The sequence below is a fragment of the Macrobrachium rosenbergii genome, chromosome 4 (genome assembly GCF_040412425.1).
Source record: "Macrobrachium rosenbergii isolate ZJJX-2024 chromosome 4, ASM4041242v1, whole genome shotgun sequence".
Taxonomy (NCBI): Eukaryota; Metazoa; Arthropoda; class Malacostraca; order Decapoda; family Palaemonidae; genus Macrobrachium; species Macrobrachium rosenbergii.
Genome location: NC_089744.1, coordinates 1,522,788 through 1,541,142, shown reverse-complemented (window position 1 = coordinate 1,541,142; position 18,355 = coordinate 1,522,788). Strand labels below are relative to the sequence as shown.

General features: G+C 37.4%; 2 protein-coding genes across 2 annotated transcripts in view; one reads left to right on the top strand and one right to left on the bottom strand.

Annotated features, from left to right (window-relative positions):
- Positions 1-18,355, bottom strand: part of LOC136829425 (uncharacterized) — a 268,725-nt gene that overhangs the window by 232,104 nt on the left and 18,266 nt on the right. The window lies entirely within an intron of this gene.
- Positions 10,028-17,446, top strand: LOC136838189 (uncharacterized). Its single transcript, XM_067103074.1, has 4 exons — positions 10,028-11,753; positions 12,963-13,031; positions 13,787-13,876; positions 16,405-17,446. Exons 1-4 carry the CDS (start codon positions 10,764-10,766, stop codon positions 16,468-16,470), a joined length of 1,215 nt encoding a protein of 404 aa, XP_066959175.1. The 5' UTR covers positions 10,028-10,763; the 3' UTR covers positions 16,471-17,446.

Here is an 18,355-nt window from a genome sequence, read left to right as displayed (position 1 = left end):
GATTCCACCTCAGATTTAAGCTAAAATTTACTAAATATATCATCAGTTGAATATGAAACTAATGCTATATATAAAGTAATGCTATACAGTAGTGTGATGGCAGACATTTATACAAATGTTCAATGCATAACAAGTCACTCTGAGTTTCCCGTTGTTATATGTAGAAATAACTAAGGCCCAGGTCACAGGGGCGAGCTACAAAGTGGACCCTAAAGTCAATGACAGAGGCTTGGGCTTGTAAGGACATTCAAAAAATGGTTCCTTAATAATATCAGGTATGATAAATATTTATATATATATATATATATATATATATATATATATATATATATATATATATATATATATATATATATATATATATATATATATATATATCAAAGTCGTCAAATTCTCTCAGCACTCATATGATGATTGACTGATTTATAGACTTTGGGTATACATGCCAAGCACTGGAGTAACTGTGGCCTTTCAGTGTTTTGCATTGAAAGGTCATAGGTGCCCCAGTGCTTAGCATGTATGCTTAAAATCTATAACTCAAGTCAATCATAATATGAGTGCCGAGATTCAATTTGACGACTGCATGAAATGGGAAAAGATTTTGGTTTTTTAGATACGCATAACAATTAAGAGTTTGATTACCAACTTGATTTTTCTAAATTGTTTAAGTGCGAATTGATATCCAAGATATGAGAAAACAAACGTATGAACATGGCACAAACATGAAGAGAGGAAATGAAAGGGGTCATGGCTCATGTACTGGAGATAACATGATGATTTGTTAGCTCCTTGTGATTCGCATATTTAGATTTCGTACCTGGTGACACTGCAAAATACTTCAGGATGTTAATTTCCTTGGATTCTTGACAGGCTTTATGTCATACCCTATTATCAATCATCTCGTAACGTCAATACTGAAGAAAGTATGGCTTTAAAAATCAAAGGACTGTCAGATGCTCGATGGGGTGCCTAATTGATGCTGTCAAATATCTCAAGTACCATCCGCAGAAGACAGTCAAGAGACCATTGCATAAAATCTATAGAAGCTGGTGCATTCCTTAATACTCTGCGAACATGGCCATTTATACGATCAGTACGTAATATGTATGACATTCTTTCTATTTCAGTGTGATTAATTCAATCAGCAAGTGTAAAAGTTGTCGTTCTGAAAACAGAAGTTAGCAAAACTCCCACGGTCTTGTTTAAAGGAGTAATGTAGGATTGGCTGCACTGCGAACGTCATCAATGCGCCTGAACTAACCGAGGTCTTACAGCGCTTCACGAGAGAAAGGCGACAACACTCGTACCCGAAACGCTCACGACCCAGTTCTTTCTTCTCGTGGAACATATGATTATCAGCATTCGTTAATTCACGTGTCTAACAATTCTTAGAATAGTATAGTTTGTTTGGGTGACTATAGCAAAAAAAAAAAAATCTGTAAAATGTATAAACGAGAGTTTATGAATAAATGTGAGCGATATCGATGCTTAAGAATGGAAATGGAGTTGAATCGTTTTGCTATGGTCTTAAGAGAGATCTTCTCACACATTTTTTATGAGTACGCTTCTTCAGGAAGTATTGTGACAGTTACGTGCTGGAAGATTTTCCAGCAGAATCCTAATCATCAAACATATACTTCGGTCAAAGTCAAATGATAAACATTTCTGCTCCTGCGGTCAATTTGGCTGGGCTAGCAATTGCTAGGTCTCTTGATTATCATAAGCTGAACAGGAAGTTTGTGGACTGAGAAGCTAAGAAAACAAATGTTTACATCCTTCCGTATTAAATCGTTTTGAAGAACATTGGCTGCATAGTTTGACCGATTCTGTTTTAAGCGGTTGTGCCGGCACTATCGTAATATTTTTGCAACGCCTTGTAACGTTACTGCAATGCAATAAATAATATTGAAGGCTGTTTATATTTATAGTAAAGTGAATTAAGTTGTTACATTTATGATTAAATGCTACTGCAATACTGAATACGCTAACGAAATATTCGTAATAATGTTATCAATTTTTTTTTTAATTGTTAAAGCTAGCCGCTGCAGTATTGACTCGATAAGATCATGATTGTTTAACAGGAAATTGCTCTTCAATTGGTTGGGGATTTTTTCTGTACCTGCAAAAATTACTATATTGTGCTGATTGGTCCAAGGTCTTTCTCTATTTTTATTTTTTAGCCCTGCAAGTAATTATAATTGGATTAAAAATAAAAAACAAATGTTTTGAGCAATATCGGTGAGATAAGTTTTTTAGATTCAGTCCGTGAAGGAAAAATTCTCTGTAAATATATTTTGTAGGTTCTGTTAATTAGAATTCTAGACATTTCTCCTCTATGAGATCAGACACACTTGATGAGATCTGTTGCTAGACTTATTCTGAGAAAGACCATAAACATTAACACTTCGCAGGATACAAATGATGGAAAATGTAATGTTTAAGTTCGTTTAATTCCAGTAAGTGAAAACTGTACAAATATTTCTGAACCTATACGTAGGGGAAAAAGGAAGTACGGTGTTCACTGTAGTCTATACCAAGTAAGGATGTATGGCACCTGTAAACCATGCAACTGACTTTATTACATTTTAAACATTTTGTGCCTAGTCGGAGCCTAGGGAAAAATAACTTTGCAATTTGCAGCAGATTACGTTCAGTGAGCCTAGTCTGCGACTAGCACTAAAATTCTCTTTTGAATGTAATTCATGATTCCACAAACAAGTCTGCGACTTGTAAAAACTGTTACGATGTTTCTTTGCGACTTTCCCGCGCAGCTATATGGAAGCATACTACTGTCCTTCCGGAGACGTAGAGTAGGTTTTTAATTTCGATAAGTAGCCTAGCTTTGGTGATAAGGAATTCAAAGCAAAGATTAGAATTCGAGGAAACGAAGGCTATCTCGTCTCATCTGCCCATACTTATCTACAGCGACAATGTCCTTGTTTTTCAAATGTTTCTCTCTCTCTCTCTCTCTCTCTCTCTCTCTCTCTCTCTCTCTCTCTCTCTCTCTCTCTCTCTCTCTTTACGTCTTATCGTATGTGATATGCAGTATATTAGTATATATAGTAAACATTCATGCGAAATACATCAAAGGTTACATATGTAATAACATACATGAGTTTCCAGAATATGATTACGTGTACGACTGTATGACATGTGTCAACTAAACTTAAATCGTCTATGCTTGTGTAATTATCCTTTTCTTCCTTAAGTCTTATTTTATGAATAAGAGCAATGCTTTAATGTTCCTCTACATCTCCCACACAGTTTGACAAATAATCCTTTCTAAGCTATGTTACCTATTCCCCTTGTTTCATTAGATCTTAACGGCAAATGAAAATGAGAGAATGACAAAGCGTGATTGATCAACTGCAAAGTTATAGAATTTATAGCATCTGCTAAAATTTTTCAAACGTGAAAGTACATAATAATCACAACCCTGCTAACGATAAATAGGTACCTAGCTCTAAAATAAACATCCGTGCCTCTGTAAGCCAAGGCTGCAGCACCACTGTACATAAAGGCTGGCTCATCAAACCCTGTGATTATGAATTAAAATTCTGAAATATTTCTATAACAAAAGTTTGAGAGAAAAATAAAGTTTTGTTTGATTTTGCCAGGGAGAAATAAAGGCATGGAATCTAGGCAATATGACATAAAACTATTCAAGACAAAACCAGGAAAGAAAACAAAACAGTAAATCTAACAACGTTATCTGAGATAAAATAATAACTATAGCTCCCAGCCATAATTGTAAGCATGGCGAGTCCGGTCCAGTAACCTATACGACTTTTCTCCTGGAGCACCGATAGGCGGTGTGATGCCCTTCCACTCATATGGTTCCTTGCTCTATCAAGGAGAAGAACATGATACCACTCTCGATGCAGACAGCATTATCCTTAAACGACACCTCGTGATCTTCAGCATCATCAAACTACCGTGTACTGCAGAGAACTGTTTTGGCTCTGCAACATTTCAAGCAGAACCATACAAGACCATACCTCCCCGGAGAATGACTGGAAATTTCCATTGGTGAGGGTCAGTGCTGACAGATTTAAAAGCAGTTACAACAAAGGTTGGCTAAGATGGTAATCTCATGTAGGCCTTTAGCAGAATGGATAGACTATTTTTTTGCCAGTATTATTTAGTACCTAAGTGCGACAGTTTTGATAAGATGGTAGACAAAGCTCTGCCTACATGGGGGCTTGGGGAAAAGTGAGCAGACCTTCTCTTTCTCTTGGCCTTGTGTACTAATATCAATTAGTGAATACGTCACCGGCAAGTGGGCAGAGCCACAGTGTGCCGTTTTCCCCATACGTAAACTTAGCTGTGGGTGTAACCTCATGACGTCATAGGTTAACGTCACTGTTTTCAAAACCCTTACCTGCGATTTTGATGGCTCTGGCATAGGAAACACACTTTTACTCTGATAAGTACCAGAACTATTGAACTTAGGTACTAAATAATACTTGTAAAAATTAGGTAGGGTTATAAAATATACACTTGCCAACTTTCACCTTTATCCGATGCTTTGATAAAAAGGTGTTGCCGAAAAACCGTGTTATATCGGCTCTGAATCCCTTAGCAGAAGGATAATCAACGAACAAAAAGAAAGCATTGTAAAGAAGAAAAAACTTGAACTATTCATTACTGTTAATTCACGAATAAGGGTATAAAAAAGTCAGAATACGTCATACTCTACCCATTGGTAGTAAGCTGGAGCATCTGAAAGATTTGATTCCATGACTCACTGAAGCAAAAGCCATCCCTTTCCTTGTATTGTTTTAGCAAAAAGAAAAAGAAGGACACCTCTGCTAAAACTGAAAGTACAATACATCAAACTGATTTTATAGAGAAAGAAAAATAAAAGAACGGAGGCTACATAACTATTCACCGCTTCTTTCGTTTTCGTTTTGATCATTTTATTCTAGATTGACACCCGGCCACTGCAAAATACATACGGGACTGCACACAGCAAGGACACACTAAAAGCACCCTCAAAACTACCCATTCAGGCCTTAGAAATTGCCTACCCAGAAGACTGTACTCACCGCTTCAGGACTGTTTACTTAATAAGTAACACATCCACTGCCTCGTGACTATGCATCCAACGCATCCACCACCTAAAAAAAGGGGGTGTCTTATTGCATAATGACATCAGTTAAAAAAAATTGCATCCACACTTTCTACAGTCGTTTTTATAAGAACACCATCTATGAGCAGACGCACTATTATACAGTCTGTCGCTGCAATAGCATATTATCCTTGCTGGTGACTAACATAACGAACAGAACAGAATATGGAATTTAGGCCAAAGGCCCAGCGCTAGGACCTATGAGGTCATTTAGCGCTGAAACGGAAATTGACAGCAAAAAGGTTTGGAAGGTGTAACAGGAGGAAAACCTCGCAGTTGCACTATTAAAAATTATTAGGTGAGGATGGAAAGTAAGATGGAAGGAAGAGAATGTGAATGGAGGTACAGTAAAAGGAATGAAAGGGGTTGCAGCTAGGGGCCGAAGGGGCGCTGCAGAGAACCTCAAGTAATGCCTACAGTGCACCGCATGAGGTTCACTGACGGCAGTATCCCCTACGGGAGACTTAAAAGTTTAGGCATTTTTTCATCGTGCGAGACAAGCCCAGCAGCATCCTCAAGACTACCCTCTAATTCTAACACCTCCTAAAATTCCAGACGTTTATTATAAATCGTGCTCTATCTCTGAGCGTCTGGTTATAATTATTAGTTTTGTGATACAGATAATACTGAAAGAAGTTAATGTCACTGATATTTTTCAGGTGCAAATCTGCCCTCGGAGAGACAGATCTACTTGATACAAAAAATAATCATTAATACAAATATCTCGGATTTCTGGTTTTCATTCACTGAAACTACAGACTACAGTCATTCCCTACTCTTGTTTCCTTAAGGATCCCTTGGAATAGTTCTTTTGAATTAAAAACTAATATTTTCTATCATAATATTTTTAGGAACATTTAAAATATCAAATCTGCCTTTGTGTGCAGTTCAGAATTCTTATACTAAATTACTCATTTTAATTTGAACATTTGATGCCCGCCACTTCCACTATGAAATGTTAGCTGGTCAATCAGGTCTCCTAATCAATAATTCGAACAGATTCTTGATCCTGTAAGGAATGAAAAATACAAAATTATTTAAATTACAAACCTCAAGTGAATTATCCGAGTTCTCAAATCATTTGCAATGTGAAGGGTTAAGACAATTCACTTGATATATATCTGGTTCTTTAACCCCATTTCAAAATCCCTTCTATCATAACTTTACTCTTGACATTTACGACAACGAGAAACAAAATATCTCGGGCCTCTTCCATTCTTCCGCCAAGTAAAATTTATAAGATCTTCTGAACATTTGTGACCTCCAGCACATCGATTCATGTAAACAGTCATACTCCAGAAGGTGAATTCACACCGCTGTAAATCAAGCAATTACAGCACACACATCAGAAACCGGCTAAGTACGTACAAGTCAACGACTTGGCGGTCTTACCCAACGCTTTACACGAATATCCAACATCCGCCCCAGGAATCATTCTCCACTTACAGTCGTTGACTTGTTTAGGACTTGGGTGTGATATATATATGCGATAAGGAGCTGACGTGTGTTTATCATGTTTTACTGGAGTGTGGACACCCTCTGGATGACAGATACACTGCCCACCGACATCTACTGACTCGACAAGAAACTATCGACATACTACACTGCTCGACGTTCCTCCTAACTGATGTAGTCTTTGAAACAAAAGTTACGCAGTCAAGGAGTAGCAGTGTCCCATCGCCTTCCTCCCCAATAAATCATTCCCACTCCATGGTCCTTGATAGTCGAGACATTTCTCTTTTATTTTACTTCCATTGTTCTATCCTCTTGGCCTTGACATTAGATTGTTAGAGTTTTTTTGTATCATTATTCTATAAAATACAAGTTAATATTCCAGAGATGCATGGCTGCTATCAATCTTTCTGATAAGTTAATAATGCCATTTATATCGTTTTGTATTTCATTAACAGCTCTTTATCTCTCGACTTACTGCCAGCTATGGTGAAACAACGGATAGCCTATAGAGAATGACTCGACTATACATGAGATAATGACGACAGTGCACCACTTGACCCCTTCAATACCAGTATAACGTGACCTGAACAACCGAAATGTAGATGGATGTATGATCATTATTTTTACAATCCAAGTTACGACCTTAGTTGGCAACGCAGAATGATGCTAGCCAATGTGCAACAACAGGGAAAAAAGGCCAAGCACACTAAAAAGAACTGAGAAGTAAAGAATAAACTATGAAAGAAAAATAACAAAGAAGAACACGATAAATGACATGGTCAACACAACGAACAGACTATGAAGTGAGAGCCATGTTATACTGCTCAAGAAAAAAAAAATTGTACCAAATTTGAACCTCTGAAGTTCCAGTGATTCAACTACAAGACTAGGACGATCAGTAATTCGAACAGATCGAATTATTACGGCTGGGATAAAACTTTAGAAAGCTGTGTAGTAATGAGCCTACCATAAGAAAATTCAACTGTTAGAATGAAAGGCATAATACTGAAACACGTGTTGGATGGCATAGTTTGGGAAGATCAGGATGCAAAGGATGATCAGAATTATGAAATACCTTATAAATCATGCAAAATGTGCTAACTGAACGACAGTGCCACGAGGTAATATCAATATCAAGCATACGAATTTTAATAGAAGTAAAGTTTTTGTTAACAATTTTTTTTATGCCAGTCAGCTCCCTGGCATATACATAAAATATACATACATGCTTTAAGATGTGATGGAAAACAAACATATACACACATATATATATATATATATATATATATATATATATATATATATATATATATATATATATATATATAATACTATATATATGTTCTTATATATGTTTACAATTTTCGCCTCTCCAGCCCGTTAGCTAGGAAGTCGAATTTCATGGCGGCTGAAGGAGACCCCCACTTGGGGGGACAGAATGTAGGCGTCCTACCCCACTATCATACGATATTGGGGGGCAGAAAGCCGTTAGCGCACAAGGACAGGTCATGACAGTAAATGGGCCGCAAGGCTGACCCTTAGTTAGTCTTAACTATGAGACCTATTTCCCTAAGACCATTGTGCTGGCTGTTATTTGGTTCTTTCAGATGTACTGCTGTCCTCTGCTCGCCGCGAGAATCAAGGGGACGACGCCATGACCTGAGCTGCTCTCACTCTGTGCCCCAACACTGAAGTGCAAGGTCGCTTCACTCTTAACAGCACTAAGCCTGGTGCATTTTTCTGTCCCCCCTCCCCCCGCCCACTTGTCAGAACTTCTAACAGAGCGGCCTGAATCCATCTTCTGCAAGCGAAGTCGCAAGTAACGCCAGCGTTCTTTCTTATTCCTGAATTTCTCTCAGTTTTCAGTATTTCCAACTTTTCATTAACCCAAACAAAGTCCCTTTGTTTCCCACAACCTAGCATGCACATTTTCCCTATTGACTTGGTCCAAGCCTAAATTAAGTTTGTTCTGTGATCATAATTAGAGCATTCCCACCATAGTTTTACCATGTGCTAATCAAATCTAATTAATGATTCCCTCCATCGTCAATGATTAACTTCATGTCAGAGGAAGTCTTTCTGTAAATGAATGCTGACCTGGGATTCTTTTCCAGAATCTCTCCGTGTTCTGCCCCTGCCCTTGTGAAACAATTGCCTCAGAAGACTCAATTCCATCTTGCCACAGGCAAGACACTTCTGCAATCGACAGTCTACAAGGGACACGTGTTAGGCCCTAAAGCGAACGTTGTGCTAATATAAAATAATTTTATCAGTCAGTCTTAAGTATTTTATAAGATTTTTGTCAAACTCTTCGTAGGGCTGTAGCCTTCTCAGATTTATTTATTTGCTAACTGTAGTTACACTTTTTAGGGCACATTGCATGCGCCTTGATTGCTGAACTGCCAGCCTGTCCATATTAATTTCCAGTTGCAAATCTGTAAATAAATTAATTTAACCTAACCGACAGGTCTGAAAGGTGACCTTCCCATTTTCTTTGAATAGATGTCATTTCAAGGTAAGTTATACTATTAATTACCTTTACTGCTTATGTTCTGAGATCTAGGTGTTGGCCCCTAAGGCAAAATTACATTCAAAATTCAATTTAACTTTTCCAACTGGACTCAGAACATAACAATATATATATATATATATATATATATATATATATATATATATATATATATATATATATATATATATATATATATATATATATTATATATATAGATAGATAGATAGATGGATAGGCAGATAAAATGGCTCACTGTGTAATGAAGCCTTGTGTAGGTAATGAAGTAGCTCATGTTGGACGTTTTCAACAGTTAGTAAGCATGTATGAATGTGGCAGATATCACTACCCTGACCCTTCTAGGGAGCCCGCTATATATATATATATATATATATATATATATATATATATATATATATATATATATATATATATATATATGTATGTATATATATATATATGTATGTATGTATACACAAACTATCCAACTGTGTTTGTTATTTTGCATGTAGACTTGCTTTTACAAGGCTAGTTGTCATTACCAAGATAGTCATTTCATTTCAAGTTCTTCGATATTCCTGCACACGCGGAGAAGGAAGGACAATGAGAAAAAAAGACAATGGAAGAAGAAGGAAGTCATTCTTATAATCTCGGACAATGAGCAAATCCACTTGTGACTGGAAGGGTGGTTTTTCCCGACATTTACAAAGACTTCCAGCCATCCTGAGTGCCCTGCCAGGTGACACCTCAACAAAAGTCTCTTCTAAACACGGAAGATAAGTCTCCAGGGAAGATAAGTCTCCAGCAAGTTTAGCAATCTGATTTGCTAACTGTTAAGCAGCCGAGCAACCACGTCAAAAGTTTTTTACATGTGATACACCGCATGGCGAGAGGATCGCCGTCAATGCAAGGTAGACAAAACACAAAATGAAAGGGTTAGAATAAAGGATAAATCCATCATCGATCTCATTCACTTTTCGTTGCGTCTTCCTCCAATTTATCCCATTGTTTTATTTTCTTTCGAGAGCCGGATCCTTGTTGCTCAAAGATCTTTGGAGTACTGAAGAGAGGAACGGAGATTAGATCCCATTCAGTCATCACCTGGCTTTACCAGAATGTATTACAATGATGCGTCATCTTAGTCGAGACGTAAAACGGGTGATTCCTTACCATTAGAAACATTTTTAAGACACGAGTGACTCCCAACACGTGTGATTTCAGAGGGAAAAAATCTTTCACTGAAGGAAAGGAACGTCGTCTACGAACTAGTGATTTTTTTTAATGACTTCCAAGGAGGAAATCATACTAATGTGATTAAAAAATTTGACAACAGTAAAGTTAATTAAGTGTTTACATACATTAATCGTGTAGCAACCATTTATAAATATATCGTCGATGTCCACGCAGTGTCTACAAAAACTCTCACGGCAATGGTTTCCGCAAAGTGAATAGCATCCTTTTAACAGCAACACTGGAGCGCCTGGCGAACGACTGTTATGTGTACTAAGTGATTAGCGATCTCGTAACTGAATGAGAGGGAAATTAACTGTTAATAACCCTCCAGTATGTACGAAAAATTAAACACGTAGACAAGTCAGGGCTGCTCTATGAGCTCAAGCCCGTCCTAACCTACATGAGCCAAAAGCCCCCCACAATACCTCCGCCGCCATGATTCCCCAGACCCCAACCACAATAGCTGACCTTCCGGTCATTCCAATTGACCTGGAAAGCTTCGCGATGCGAACCTACCCTACGCCATTCGTTCACATAGAGCGCTGGAGCAAAGTGTGGGCGTGTTTTCCCGTGACCTACAGTTACCCCAAACGCGGCTGGAAGTTTTCCCCCTTCTTGTGCCTCTGGGTATTTTGCGGAATCGGCCTCAACGTGCCCTGTTTCTACGACTGCCTGATGGCGTCCGTGAGCAGCGACAACAGCCTCACGTTATACGTCATGATCCTGATCGTGGTGGTGATGAGCATCTCGGCCGTGTGCATGCACGTCTTGACTCTCATCTACTACCAGGAGTGGATCGCTTTCCTCGAAGGCTGGATGAAGTTCGAGAGGAAATTCCCCACCTTCACGACGGGGGTCCACTCGCCCAAGCTCGCCGTCCCTCTCTTCATCGGTTTCGTGATTTGCGTGAGCTTCTTCGCGTTCAACATCTTCAACGAACTGCGCTTCAACCTGATCAATGACGACGGCATATGGCGCATGCTTTCCCTCGTGTACGTGTACGTGATTTACAGCTACACCCTGTCCATGCCCGTCCTCTGGGTGGTCATGGCTTCCAGGGTGTTCGTTCTCTGTCTCACGCACATCAAAACAGAGCTGCAGAGCATCCTCGAGTGCGCGAAATTCGGCCAGATGACGACGTCGCCCGTGCAGAAGTGCATCGCGGACGGCGACATTAATCGCCTGCAGGAAGCCGTGTTGGAGTTGCGAAGTAGCATCCTGGCCTTCAAGAGGCTGATGGGGCCTTTCATGTTGGTCCTCGTGCCCCACCACATCATTTCCCTCATCTGCTTCCTGTACTGGACGATGGTTTCGGCTCTCGATTACACAGACTGGTACTTTCCAGTCAGCTTCGGCCTCTTGTCCATTCAAGCCATTGCGCCGATCTTCTGCGGGGCCATTTACAGTGAAGATGTGCATCTCAAGGTAAGTTCTAAATGCAGGTTTTCTTTTTAATATAAGAGAAATTATATTTTTTATAGCAGAGGAAATTTATTTCTAATACTGAGAAAAAAAAGTGTTCATGGGTTCATGTTTAGCGCAAAAAGTCATTGAAAGGATTGATGTCTACAACACGCATTTAAGACCTTAAAACTTTTTAATTTGACGCCTAATTTTATAACAACAACGATGTCAACACCCCAATCAACAACAACAACACCAACAATAATAATAATAATAATAATAATAATAATAATAATTATAATAATAATAATAATACACAGGCGTTCACATATCTTCGCTACTTTACAGTTTCAGTTCCTCCACTAATTCTTTCCTAATTATCGACAGATTTGAAGAAGTTATGTGCTTCGTCATAAGAAACCACAAAAATTTCCAACAGTTGAATTATAGGAACCATTTTGCTAAAATCTGCAGGTCACATTGACATAATAGCGCAAAATTCTTCTGACGTGCCACAAACTTACTTTTCTCACTGACACTTCTACTGACAGAGCTTTGAAGCTTACACACATCACTAACATCTTTGATAAAACGTCACTTCGATGTGCGTCCCGTGAATGTCCGCCCATCAGTAATTCCGCCTCTGCCTTTGTAAAATTGATGCCAACGTAACAAGAATGTAAGATTTATTTCTGAATTATATTCAACAAAATTAGTTCTCAGGCAACAGTATGCAGAGATACTCACGTTCCCCAATGATAACCTGTGGGAAGGAACCACAGCGCTGCCAGTGAGGCAGCACGAAAGTGGCTGATTGACGTTAAATACAAAATAAAAGAAAAAAATAAAAAAAAAACTGTGTACCCACAAGGAAGAGCGACGCTGAAAATCACAATTCCAACAAGCTGAATTCCTGGGTATGCAAGACCTCGAATGGTTGCTCTGAAAATATTGAAATTTAACTCTTCCGCTCAATCTGACAATCTATGACACAACACGCTGTGACCTGCAGTGAAATCTAACACGAATAGCCAACTTTGGTTCACTGAGCATCAGACAAGTGAGCGCCAAACGAAAATGTTTCTCTTCCCGAAAATCGTCTCGAACTGTCTTAAACACAAAAATTTTTTTTACATAGAGTATATATCATCTCGATCTATTTGACTGGTTTCATAAAGACTCGGTTATTATTCTTAACATATCAAGTATAAATGTTTTTTTTCTTTACAGAAAAATGCCCTTATTGAACCGCTTATACTTCTAAAAGGAACAATGAAGGATGATGCCCGAAAAAGCAAGGTAAGAAACAAGCCGTGGATCTATTTATAATTATAGTTATATAAATAACTCTCCCGTTTTCTTAATGGTACGAAAGACTTTCGTATAAAATGTCAACTCGAAATATTTTATCATTATTCCCGGTTCGGCAAATCTGGATATTATAATCAGCAAGATTTGACAAAACAAGAACTTTTTTTCTGCGATGTTAGTCCATTTAATGTAAATCCATGCTCTCCCAGAACCGCAATAACATATACTTTATAGCCAGGTGAGTATACTTAACTAAAATATCTAGCAATGACGCTACAATATTTTTGAAATCATGCGTCAAAATTAAATCTAACTTTATCATTTTTTCTGGTTTATTCAATTTTACGATATTTAATCTAGCACTACATTTTCACTAACAGACATACAACTAGACATCATTTGCTTTTACCATCTACGTCGTTGCTCAATATGTGTGAATATTAAAAATAACTTTATGTACACCTTACAGAAACCAATATTGAAGGCGGTAGTACAGAATTTGACTTAGAAATAACAAAAGTTGAACAGAAGGAACACGTGTTGCCTAGGCTTTCTCTCTCCCTACACAAGACCGATATTTCATCCAAAGAAAGACTTATAATTTCAAAATTTCACAAAGATTTCAAATTTTCACAAAGACGACGAATCAAGGTCAAAACGGAAGGAAAAATAAAGCTGGCGAAGAACTAACCTCTGAAACGCAATACCAAAAGGTTTAATAACCGTTTCTTGTTTTCTAACAGATGGCGACACTTATCGACCACATCAGCAGAATGGACGCTCAAATTGAGGGACGGGGGTTCTTCACACTTAACAAGGGTATGGCAACTACGGTGGGTACCTACAGAGTGCTTCATTCTATCAATGATCATTTCACTGTCATTCGCGGCATGATCTCGCTCTTACTTTTCAACTTCCGTATAATTCAACAAAACGTTACACAGTTTCGGTGGAATTAGAGGACACTGTCTCTGTATTCAGCTGGGACTATTTTCAAACGTGTGTCACTTGAAAATCTCTGAAACTGGTAAACATACACAGCACGCGTGAGCAAACACACACGCACACATATGTATATATAGTGTATATATATGTATGTATGTATGTATGTATGTGTATATGTATATATATATATATACATTATATATATATATATATATATATATATATATATATATATATATATATATATATATATATATAGTATATATATATGTCCAGGTCTTTCAATTAAAAGGCAAGGCGCTGCCCACTGGGCCATACAAGTTATAAAGAAGTTGGAACCTGAGTGCCACAGGACACAAGGAATTACCTGGGCAAGCTAACTGCTTGCATACCAGTGTGTTTCCCCAACTTGCCCAGGGAATTCCTTGTGTGCTCTGGCTGAGTACTCAAGTTCCAACTTCTTTTATGATTTTTATGGCCTAGTGGGCAGCGTCCTTGCCTTTCGATTGAAAGACCTGGGTTCGATCCTGATGTGAGTCATATATATATATATATATATATATATATATATATATATATATATATATATATATATATATATATATATATACATATATTAAAACGAATGTATAAATACAGTACATAACAGTCAATGCTACTTTCATACTTAACTGATACAAGGAACGTCCACACACTCACTTCACACACAGAAGGTTCATCCACAGCCTGCTGAAGCCTTCCCATACTGCTCTATTCACCTTTAACATACACTAAATGTTACAGGATATTAAGGTTCTTCCTCTTCAGAGTCTCTCTCAGTTTATCTGTCATCTTTAACCATTTCAAAACGCTGTGACATAACCTTTCGTCAGAGCTAAACTTTTAACCACTTGTTCATGATATTTCGATACTTCTTACGCCACACATACTGTATAATGCCACGGAAATAGTTCATCTCAATAGCTTCAACCGTTATTAACTTGCATTCCACATCCACATTGATTTCATTAAAAAAAAAAAAAAAAAAAAAGTTGGCTCATTAATATCATCATTCGCTCTTTGGCTTCCACTGACACTACAAGTCTCTCTTCAATCTTCTGCACTTAACCTGTTGCCTTCCTTGCTTCACCAATTTTGAGACTTCGCCTTCCATCATCAGACATATGTAGTCCAAAATATCCATTAAAGTCAACTGCTTCCACTCTACTACCATCCATTTCAACATTCTATTCTCTATTTTCATTTGTTACACTTACCATCACAGATTTATTCTCGCTCACATTTGCTTTACACATTTTCCTCAAGCAAACAATGTTAAACTCTTTCACTATTTTCTGTAATTTCTCTTCGCTATTCCTAATTAGTACTGCATTATCTGCAAACATAGAAGGTCCACTCTGCATTCATGTGCCATTTTCAGGTCTCACAACTTTGCACCTCTAACTACTGCCCTTTGTCTGATCTCTCACTCCAGCCCATCCATAAAGATTTTAAATAGCCCAAATGGCCTCTCAACTTTCCGATTTTCCTCGCACATTTTGGATACTCTTGTCAACACGAAGCATTAAATCTAAATAAAAATAATAACCATTACATCTACGAATTAACAGACGATATATCAAAATGGGCTTACTATTTAACCACTCAACCTCAAGGGCATGTATTTCCGCTCACCTAAGCCTACATTTGACATTTGTTAAATTCAAATACATTTTGACATTTGTTCAATTCAAATACATTTTTTTGTTCTATTCATTGCTATTCATCCTCACCACCATACCATACCATTTAAACGTTTATTGTTTCTAGCCTAATACATACATAATATATATATATATATATATATATATATATATATATATATATATATATATATATAAATATAATTTTCTCAATATATGTATGTATGCATATATATATTAACATTTATCAATATATGTATATATATATATGTATATATATATATATATATATATAATGCTGAACAAATTGCCAGGAGGGAGTGGAGAGTAAGATGGAAGAGAGAGAATACGAATGGAGAACAGAATATAATTTAGGCCAAAGGCCAAGCCTGGGATGTACGAGGTCATTCAGCGCTGAAACGGAAACTGGCTGTAAAAAGGTTTGAAAGGTGTAACAGGAGGAAAACCTCGAGATGCACTAAGAAACAATTGATAAGAGAGGGTGGAAAGTAAGATGGAAGGAAGAGAATGTGAACGGAGGTACAGTAAAAGGAATGAAAGGGGGTTGCAGCTAGGGGCCGAAGGGAAGCTGCAAAGAACCTCAAGTAATGCCCACAGAGCATCGCTTGAGGTGCACTAAACGCTCTACTCCCCTACGGAGCCTGCCTATTATGGCAAACTATGACTGTAACACTAAAGTGGCAATGACCAATTTTCTCTGTTTTGATTTCCAGGTTGTGAACACGGTGGTTACTTACCTCGTGGTGCTCATACAGTTCTATGGAAGCAGCCATGGTTGAAGGCAACGGTGACTTTCAGCGTATCATATTGTTTGAAGTTTCAGTGCGTTCAGATTATTGCAAAGTATTAAGTAAGCTTCCCGTAATGTATATTATGAATAGTTGGTATTTTTCACCAGACCACGAAAGCCTGTACGGTAGTTCTACTTTTTTTTTTTACTTCTCTTTTGACAATTACGCATGAGTTTTCTCATTTGCTAAACAGGTCAGTTTAATCATAAAATCACTATCACTGATATTAAAAAGAAATGTTCCAACATTGGTTAAAAATTCGTTACATTATCTTGCAGTGTACCCAATTATAATTTATCAAAATTATACTAAGAACACACTTTGTCTACCTTTTTTAGCTTAGACGGAATGCAAAGATGATATGTTTACGACAACTAAGCTTTTCTTTTAGAGTAGTTTAATGTCACACATAAACATACGACTATGTACCTGATACCTGTAAAATACTTTTTTTTTACTATAAACTTTATTTTTTCCTCCAGTAAAATCCCCAACCCCTTATCGCCCTAAATGCTCTACATATATTCTCATACCACTTGAACCAGCAATGGCCAATCCTTTTCTATAATCCTTTAATATGGAGGTTTAAGACAGTACATGAAGTCAGTTCTGTTACAAATATAAAAATAAAACGTTTATAATTAATGGTTGTTTCTATGCAAATATTTACCAGTATGTATATATGTAAACATGTCTGTACCTGATATTATTTCTTTTTTAGTTAAAACTAATATTGCTAACTGTAAATACTGCCAGTTCTAAACTAAATTTTAACTCTAAAGAGAATCAAGGATTCAAGTGGTGAATCACCTAAGAAAACATACAGCTAAACAATCAGGTATGTGGTATAAATGCAGCAGGCTAAAGATCATCATTACGGAGTTAAAGAACTGTGGCATCTACTTGCATATCAATTTGTACTTCGAATATTAATTTGTACTACTGTATAACTTAACGTGTGTAACTATCCCAAACCCAAGCTAGTAAATGTAAATTCACATAACCACGACTGTTAATATCCTTGTGATCATTCCCAGTATTTTGCACCAAGCATAATGATTAATTCTGTACCGTAAATTGGCGTCACAATAATAATGGTAAACTTAACGGGAAAATACTGGAAAATAACTGAAGTTTCTTCCAAAAATAATCGTCTCAAAATACACTACAATTTTCATTGCGTTTAACATTCAAACACTATCCATGTGCATTAGTATCCCGACTAATCGGTCATAAAAAGCCAAATTTCGTAAAGGCCAGTGTCTATACAATTAAAAACAATCATTTACTAAGTACCATATGGTCAATGGAATTAAGCAGTCATCACAAAAATGGTAGGATGAACCAGCCATCAAAAGTTTATGTCAAGCAAGGAAATGGAAAGGGCTTTGCTCATATGGTGGCAACTTTCGCCAGGTGTAATGATTTGTGGTAATGAAATGAAGATGGTTAGAGAAAAAGTTTGCAACTTTTCCACTTCAAAGTTAGGTGTAAATGTACTAATCACAAAGCAGGTGGAAAAAGCTTGGTACTCTTCAGAGGAAGATAAGTTTCAGAGGTAGTTCTAAGGCTTGGTTGGCAAGCTGTCACCTACTGGATCTCAAATCGGTAACACTGATGAAACTGGATTGTTATTCTACAGTTCAATAATACGAGCTCAAGAGCTGTGAAGTTACCTGGTTGAAAGCTTAGCAAACAATGTTTCAGTGCTGTGTTGTGCAAAGGTCTCTGGTGCTCACAGGCTGAAACTAGCAGTCGCTGTATATTCACAGTAGCCCAATGTCTCCATGGGATGATGGATAGGCTTCCTGTGATTCCGTACCATTTTTTGATGGCTTAGTTCACCTACTATATTACTTAAGATTGGTTTCAA